The sequence below is a fragment of the Brachyistius frenatus genome, unplaced genomic scaffold (genome assembly GCF_029030835.1).
Source record: "Brachyistius frenatus isolate BFR_SWC_R1_liver_20210118 unplaced genomic scaffold, ASM2903083v1 Contig_13, whole genome shotgun sequence".
Taxonomy (NCBI): Eukaryota; Metazoa; Chordata; class Actinopteri; family Embiotocidae; genus Brachyistius; species Brachyistius frenatus.
In genome coordinates this window covers 6,156,153-6,165,000 of record NW_027210612.1, presented here as the reverse complement: position 1 = coordinate 6,165,000, position 8,848 = coordinate 6,156,153, and the positions used below count along the sequence as shown (strand labels likewise).

Below are 8,848 nucleotides of genomic sequence, written 5' to 3'. Positions count from 1 at the left end.
AGCGCTAATGACTTAATGAACACTTCTCCGCCAGATTAGCCCTTGACAGCCCATCATACGCGCCGCCCCGTTAGCCTTCACGCCCGTCCGCTCGGCATTGTGTGCGCTAACCTGCTACTAGCTGGCAGCTAGCTCAGACGGCCACATTCTTATGGAAGTGATTAGCGACAGTAAATGCTAATGAGTCCGACAAAATGAAGAGCTGGCAGGACGTTTATGATAAGACGGCGGCCGTGACGATGGAAGAGGAGGAGGAGGAGGAGGATGAGGAGGAGGGTGGAGAGATGAAAGGAGATGAGTGGCTCTGAGAAAAAGAAAAAAAAAAAGCCTCCTTCACTCCCACTCCTTAGGCCTGAAAGTAAAAATGGAAATCCGGAGTCGGTAACAGGAAGCAGCGCTGAGAAATAAAACTGAATGAGACGAGAATCATATGAAAAGAAAGATGAACAATGTAGGAAAATGTTGAAAGATATGTTTGGTAACTCGAGCTCGACGCATCTCGACAAACTACACTAATCTATATTTTTATTATAAAAAAAATGGCTGTGTGCAGTGTTAACGATGTTAGTCTTTGTGAAAAACCCACAGAGAAATATCACTCGATCTTTTAGCTACTTTTCCGGCTCTGCTCTCGTATAGCTACTTTTTTTTTGCTGTAGGAAGCCTCTTAATTTTAGCGAAAAAGTCCCCATAAACCACCGTACATCCCAAATACCAATTGGCAGTTGAACAAAGTTAGACATTTGAACATTAAGTAGCAAAAAGCCTTTTATTTTTTCTCAGGATATGGTATAGAAAGATTAACCGAATAAATATTAAAGGCCCCATATTGTGAATAATTCCACTTGTCTTTTAATTATAAAGCAGGACGAGGTGTTTTCTAAGTACTGTGAAAGTGTCCAAGCGCTCAGTGCAACGAGAAACCTAAACAGCCAGTATTCAGCAACTGTGCCGTTTGGACTTCCTTAAGTCTGTGATGTCACAACCTAACACATTGTCCAACCTTTTAACTGTAAAAAAACAAAACAATGAGCGGTCATTCTGTTGTTGAGCTCGAAAGCTACAAGACTGAACATAACCTGTGATTGGCCTGGCCATGCGTCACTCAGAAAAGAGTCAGCCAATCAGAAGGAATTCTAATTATTATTATACTATAGATCAATTTTTCTTAAAGACGCAGGAACAAAACTTCCTGCTCTCGGTGGAGATCTAGAGGAAGATTTAAGAGAGGAGATGTCGAATTACAGCAAGAGGGTATTTTGTATGTGAAACCACAAAAATATCTAATTATGGATATCAAGACTACGAATACAACACCAGAAAAGTGTAAAGTATTGGGATGGGACCTTTAAACGTGTTAAACTGAATGTTGCTGTGTCTCTGCTGGATGTGTAACCGACTGTAGTGCAACTATTAGTACACACATTCACCATATAAACGTTATCAGGTGTTTGACTGCCCCTCAGTGGGCAAAATATACCAAATGATCAAATTATTGCAACTTTTACTCTCAGACATGGACACACACACACACACACGCACACACCTGTGTGAGGCGTGAAAATTATTAGTAATAAGTAAGTGCCATCCTTGAACACATGTAACAGCAGGCTAGTGGTGTCATGATCACAGTCTCATTTGTGTTTCAAGACACAGACACCTCGTTCTCCCTGGCTCGAGGACAGTGGCTTGATAACAGGCCTGCCCATCTCCTCCGAACAAAAGAGCGGGACAGAGAGGGAGATAAAAAAGAGGGGGGTGGGGTAAGATGAGGCAAAATGAGCTTCCTTGTCTAATCCTTCAGGTTTCCACCGAGCAAAGCGCTCGTTATTTTTTCAGGGCTTAATTGGCTGGAAAGTGGCTGACATGCAAAGTTGGGGACATTAACAGGGCTGTTCGCCGCAGTAAATGGCAACGCAAAGTGACAGTTAAATTGTACCTAAGGGAAATTATCCATCTTTCGACATCTTTAGCTCTTTTTTTTTGAGGAGGGGTTGTGGATTGGCGGGCGGATAGAGGGGGAGAGGGGAGGAAGACAGAGGGGGTGTAATTGCAACGCCAGGCCCCTTTTATCTTTATTTGCCTAGTGTGATTTAAAAAAAAAAAAAAAAAAAAAAAACATTTTTAAGATGTCTCATTAGGAAAGAGGGATTATAAGTAGGTGTGAAGGATCTCGATGGAGGGATGAATGAGGTGGACAGATAGCAGGGAGGATGAAACAGATGTTGGAGACGGAGTTTTAGAAACCCAAACCATCATGAAATGTCTTCAGGGTAAGAAGTCGTGTGCACCACGCCACAACAGTTAAAGTCATTGTGTATATAAGAGACATAACGTTAATTACAAACCTCCCTCTGCACTTTTTTTTTTTTGTTTGTTTCATTTTGGAGTAAATAACATACCCATGTCCTCTCCCCCCCCCCTCCCGGCCCGGGGGCACCCTTTTTGTCTCTATGCTCTTTCTCTCATTTTCAAAAAAATCTCTGAGTCTCTCTTCTGTGCCGTTCAATCAGACTGTTGTGCGGTTGAACAGCCTCTTGACTGGCGCTGCTGAATAATGTTGTCCCTCTTCATTTCAATTAGAGGACCTCTTTGCCTTCCAACCCTAATCACTCCATTCCTCCTCCCTCCATCGCTCTCCTCTGCTCCGGCCGAATTCAAGGTCACAGCATTTTCTGGTTTTATTTATTTATTTATTTATTCATTTTTACAAGTTGTTGGTCTTGTTGGGCATATTTCACATATCCCCTTGTCTAATTGGTTTGAGGAGAAAACACTTCAGAAATTACACCTGTTCGTTCCCGATCTGTCTCCCTGACGCTTCGTCTCACTCATCCTAACCCCCTACTTCCCCAATGGGTGCCCTATCTGCTTTGACCTCTGTGTGATTGACATGGTAATTACCCAATCAACAGATTGATGGCAGCGCTGTCACAATAGAGGGGATTGAAGTGGTCTCTCTCTCACTCCCCCTTCTCTTAGCTTCCTCGCTCTCTTGCTTCCTTTCCCCCGTTTCTGACTCTCTACTTCTCTCGTTATCACTCCATCAGGCGCACGAATCCTCCCTCTGCATGCTCTTTTGTTTGTTGCGATGGGGTGTGTGTGTGTGTGTGTGTGGTGGGGGGAAAGGGGTAGGAAAGGAGTGAGCTGTAGAAGAGTGTATGGGGGGGCGGGGTCTCTAATGTTGCCATATTTCTGCTAAATTGCTCAGCTGGGGGGCGAGGTCATCGGAGGGATGCGAGAGCTGACAGGGTGAAATCAAAGAGATGATGGCGAGGAGGCAAAAGAGAGAGAAGGAAGCAAGAACAGTGTGAAGAAGAAGAGAGCAGATTGTGAGGGAAAAGGGAAATGAGAGAAGAGGAAATGAGGGGAGGTTAAAGGGGGGCTGGAGAGGACAAAAGAGGGAAAGAGCAGGAAAAGTTGGAAAGCGTGAGGGGAGCCAAACGGAGAGGCTAAAGATCAGTCTGGTCCTTTTATCTGTTGCATTGCTTCCCCTCTAAAAGCCTGTCCAGAGAGACATTAGCCCCTCACAGACAGGTGTGAGAGTGTGCCCGATTGTGTGAAAATGATGTATTGGGGCCAAAAGGCTTCGTCACCCACAGTTGTGCTGTCATGAATTTAAAGGCATGTATTGTTGAGGTGGGTCATAGTGCTTGAATGGGAGGTCGCCGGGTTAACACCCCATGATACACTCTCTGTTCTCTAACGACACAATCCTGCACATGACTGATTGGACCGACCCGGCTTCTGACGCTGTCTCTGCGATGTCCCCCTTCCCCTTCCCCTCCTCCTCCTCTTCCTCTCTCTCTCTCTCTCTCTCTCTCTGTGTTTGTCTGCAGTAAGGACATGCCGGGAGCTCTCGAAGCAGCGCTGGAGTGTCAGAAGCGCTACAACCAGATGCCTCGAATCCACGACGTCATCGTCGGTCTGGTGGAGAAAGGAGACACCGATTTGCTGCAAAAAGGTTACACATATGTCTAAGCAGCCGTCACACCCTGTCGTTAAAGCATCTTTTTTTCTGACCCATCAATGGGACAACAGAGCACTAATTGACGGTTTTGATTATCAACAATTATAAAAGCCAGGCACTTGCCGATTCCAGCTTCTTAAATGTGAAGGTTTGTGGATTCTTTTCTGACTTTATATAATTTGCATTTGGATATTTTTGGATTTACAACTTTTCCAATTAATAGACTGCGCTTCCAGTTCTGTTAACATGTCATGGATGTTTTTTCCTCTAATTTAGAACATTTTATTGACTAAATCCTCGATCACCAATCCTAAAAATATTTGATACCTTAACAGATAATTCGTTGCTGCTCTTTATTCATAAATTTGTACGAAATTTTGGCCAGATTTCAAAGAGATTATCATCATATTAATCCGATCTCTTGACCCATGTATGATGATAGAGAATGACATGAGGCTAAGGTCGACCTGAACTGAACACATTGCGGTTCATGGCCAGCACATTAAGCCCCCAAGATGCCCCGGAGATGTTTGAAAATGCACAAACATCTTGTCATTACAGACCTGTAATGTCCAAATGGACTCATTTTTGTGGCCTCATTGAAGTTCAGAGTAGCAGTGCACTCTGTCACTGCTTCTCACTGCTGTATCCAAATTCTTTTCCCACTCCAGCTCACCGTGATCCAACTTTGTTATCTCCTGACGGACTCTAACCTTTTGTTAGTCATCGTCTGTCTGCACGGGGCTGCGGCTATTCCAAAGTGCCCCTTCAGTGTTTGCATTAAAAGCACATGTAACAAGTGCCAACAATTCCAAGAGTGCATAAGAGGGCCAGAGAGCCAGGCAGGTTCACGCCGGGGTCGCCGTGAAGCACCTCAGCCAATCACATTCAGAGCGGTCTCCCCGTGTGTTGACAGCAGCACGGTGAAAAGGTCAAGTTCAACGTGCCGCGGGGGGGCAAGTGGCTCTGGAGCGCGTAAAGGTGGAAACCGTGGAGTGTAGCACCTCTCCACCTCCTTCCCCTCCTCTTTCCTCTTTTATCCCCTACCCCCTCACACCCCAAAAGGTGACAAGCCCTCGGAGTCATTCGCTGCACCTGAAAACCAATGTGACTTTTCCAATTGTGTGACAAAGTCCAGCATGTAAACCAGCTAGTCTTGAAAATACCAAATTATTCCATCTCCAACTCCATCACAGTAAAGCAGGGGGACAGGGGTGATTTATGACCTAAACCTCGAGTCATACTCAACCTGGAAACAATGCGACTACACGCTGATGACCGCAGCCTGCTGCACCGCGGCTCGCTCCCGTCGTCACGTGCTGATGCCGAGCACAGATCGTCTGAAAAATTCCCCTGAAAACACACCTTCTGAAATAAAAACAGAAATCTACCAAAACCACAAACTTCCAGCAGACCGGCCAGCAGTGATACAAAACACAGTAAAAGCGTGACACGCTTTGTCAAAAGATCTTCACTCACGATTGTGACCTTGGTTTGAGTTCAAGCATCAACAGAAAAAAATAAATGTAGGGTTTTGTGAGGTTCTGGGAACCATAGCAACCAGTGAACTATTTTTGAATAAGGAGAGGACATAAAACGTGCTTTTAACCTGGAAATTTCCACAGAAACCTGAAAGTTAATCGCTGCTATAATGAGCTGTCCCAGTTCAGCCTTCAACTTCAGAGGAAGAAATTAGGATTTGTCTGCAAACTTGTCCACATTAGATCTAAGACATGATTTAATGTCCAAAAAGCAAAATCACACCACGTCGTCCTTTCTCGTGACTTCAAATTAGAGCAAGTTAAGGCAGAGGGATTATTCCTTCGTCCTCTGCTTTGCTGAATATGCAGGTCCATTTGGATAACTGAAAGTTTGCCGTGTGTGTGTGGGGGGGGGGGGGGGGTACCTGTCCTGAAGCTGCTGGACAGAGATAGTACGTAACGCTGAGCAGAGCGCTTTAGCAAGTTTACCAGGAGAGCTTAGGCTTTCATTCGGGACTTATGTGTGTTTGTTTGAGAGCAGACTTGATATGGCTGCTTTGTGCCTGGGACATTGTGCCAAATAATGGAATCAGAAGGAAATGATGAAGTGTGTGGAGTGTTTGCTTACCTCGCAGGCATTTTTATTCACGACCTTTCTCTGCTCTGTTTCCCCGCGTGTCCGTCCGTCTGTCTTCCTCTGCAGCCATGGACTTTGTGAGTCAGGAGCGAGGAGAGATGACGATGCTGTATGATCTGTTCTTTGCATTCCTGCAGACAGGCCGCTACCGCGAAGCTCGTAAGATCATTGAGGTAAGGACGCACACGCACGGACACACACGCACGGACACACACACACACACACACACACACACACACACACACACTCAGAGGAGACCGGGTTAGTGCGTCTGATACCACTTCAACTTCAAAAAAAGTGCCTTGAATAAAGGAGGTCATTTATTTGACAAGGCAGAAGTTAAACAGATCTAGAAATCAAAGCTACCAGAGGGATCATGACTGTAGCACATATGGAAAACTGGTCAGTACCAAAGTTGACCAAAAGCTCAGCCAGATTTTTATCAGGACATTTTAAGTAAAGTGAAATCTTTCCAATAACAACCAACCTAAATTTATATTAAAACACTTTTTCTTTTTTATAGATGAGACAAGATTTTTTGCTTAGAAATGAGATCACAATTCACTCTTGCGTTTTGGGTTTTTTCAAAAGAGAACCCAAAAACGGTGTGTGATTCCAAACATCAATGGAAACACATTTGTTTTGTTTGTAGCTTGAATGCAGTCGCTTCATGAATCTGATACCGAACATTGTTGTGGATGACCATTGTTGTAATGTGAGGGGGAAGAATTGACCAGCATGCTAGCGGTGATTTAAACAAATAAATAAATAAAAATGTATTTAGAACAACTAAAAAAAAACAACAAAGCACACAACAGAGGGACTCCTCCACTTTCCCACAGAACCAAAGAAAACCTCCAAACACCCAAGATCTTTTATACCCTGTCACTTCCTGTCTGCAATTAATCAGGGAAGTTCTCTGGAATTAGTGCCACTTAGACGCAGGTGGAATCCATCTGGAATTAATCAGTGCTGCCTGGTGCCCAGCTGCACTTTTACAGGAATATTAACTGAATTTACCAATCAAACATACATATTGTTAAAATATCACTCAAGTAAACTCTCTCTCTCTCTCTCTCTTCCCCCCCCCCCACACCTCTGGAAATGGCCAACAACAATACAATATCAACAAATAATATTTCTCAATTTCTCAAATATATAATATATATAAGTTCTCAGGTCATATAAATGTTGATCAAATAAGCGAGAGGAATGCCCCCCTTCCTCTTTGCACATACATCAACAGAGTCAAGTAAAGGACATATTGAGAATGGAGGCAAACAAAAAAACCCATTTAAGTTCAGCCTCTTGTCTTCTTTTGCTGCACGCATTCTGTTTCATGTGCATTTTCTTTTTCTTTCTTTGTCTCTCACTGGGTTTATTTTCCTCACTGCCGGTTTTTGATGCTCTGCATCACATAGCGTAATGCCGCGTTGTTATTGGTTGAGGGAGAGAGTAGGAGCGCTTGTTTTTTGTTGTTGTGCTGATGTCCCGGATGAAAATGCGGCAGAATCGTTGGCGTTTAAAAATGAGATCGTACAGAGGAAGGAATCGAGATCGCGGATGAGTGGTCATTTAATGAACTGAAATAATGTCCAATCTAAATAATGTCCAATACTGAAGCTCGATGTATTCGGTTTGTAAACTCATACATGAATGGAGTAGTGGTATTTTGCATTTGTACTACTAATTGTACTGTGCTTTACTAAAATCGACTTAATTTCCACCAGAGACCTTTTTTTTAGGATTAGAACAGAATATGTCATAAGAAGTTTCATGTTTTCTTTTTCCACTTCATGGTGGTAACTAAAACGGCTAAGGTTGTTTTATTTTAGTCCATCATTTGACTCTAACTTCTTGGATCAGATCTAAATATAAAATAAAATCTACCCCATGAAAAATAATTCTCCCATCTGCACTTCTGTCATGAGCCACAGAGGACTAGCAGGATGGAATTGCCACCCTCTTTTTGTTATTGTAAATCATCTGACCTGAATATTGGTATGAATATTTATATCTTTGTTATCTTAAGTCCCGCTATAAACCCTGTAGATTAGTGTGAGAAAACGAGAGAGGCAAAGCGGGGCAGATAAGAAGCGATTTCCACTTGGATAAAAGGGGTCGGGCGGTGTGGGACTGGACAGCAGGACGGAGAGCTGGATGAACAAATGAATAGAGGGATGGGGCTGACAACAGAGGAAGAGAAACAAGGCCATTATGTTGCCTGATCAGGAAGAGAACTAAAGAGAGGAAAAAATATCCTAACTCTCTCTCTCTCTCTCTCTCTCTCTCTCTCTCTCTCTCTCTCTCTCTCTCTCTCTCTCTCTCTCTCTCTTTCGTGTCCCAGTGCACACTAAAATAGGGATTTGTCCCTCTTGAGGATTTCCAAACCCTCTTATACATTATCAACATGTTGTTATTGCGGCTGTCCTTCTCCTCCTGCTAGATTGTATGTCCGTTATCCTGCTTATTTTAGTCAGCTACATGCCAGCGATGCGTGAGATTGTTGATGCTTTGTAAATCGACTAGATGTACATTTGACCTGGTGAAGCTCAGATTTGAATCCCGTTGAAATGTTGTTTGTGTGAAGGGTTTGAGATGGGCGGTTCATGCAAGAAAACCCTCCAAGATCTGGAGAATGAAGGAATTTTGCATGGAAGAATGGTCAGATTTCAGCAGGACCGTGGACAGTCTTGTAAAACACCTACAAGTTACTTCTGCTGAAGGAGGATATACTTGCTTCTGACACCAAGGGTGTAC

General features: G+C 43.6%; 1 protein-coding gene across 1 annotated transcript in view; it reads left to right on the top strand.

Annotated features, from left to right (window-relative positions):
- The window catches only part of lrpprc (leucine-rich pentatricopeptide repeat containing), a 61,000-nt gene that overhangs the window by 28,568 nt on the left and 23,584 nt on the right, over positions 1 to 8,848 (top strand). Inside the window, exons 24-25 of the mRNA XM_069692985.1 lie at positions 3,840 to 3,964; positions 6,155 to 6,261. Coding sequence (XP_069549086.1) covers positions 3,840 to 3,964; positions 6,155 to 6,261 — 232 coding nt within the window. The remainder of the gene's footprint in view (positions 1 to 3,839; positions 3,965 to 6,154; positions 6,262 to 8,848) is intronic.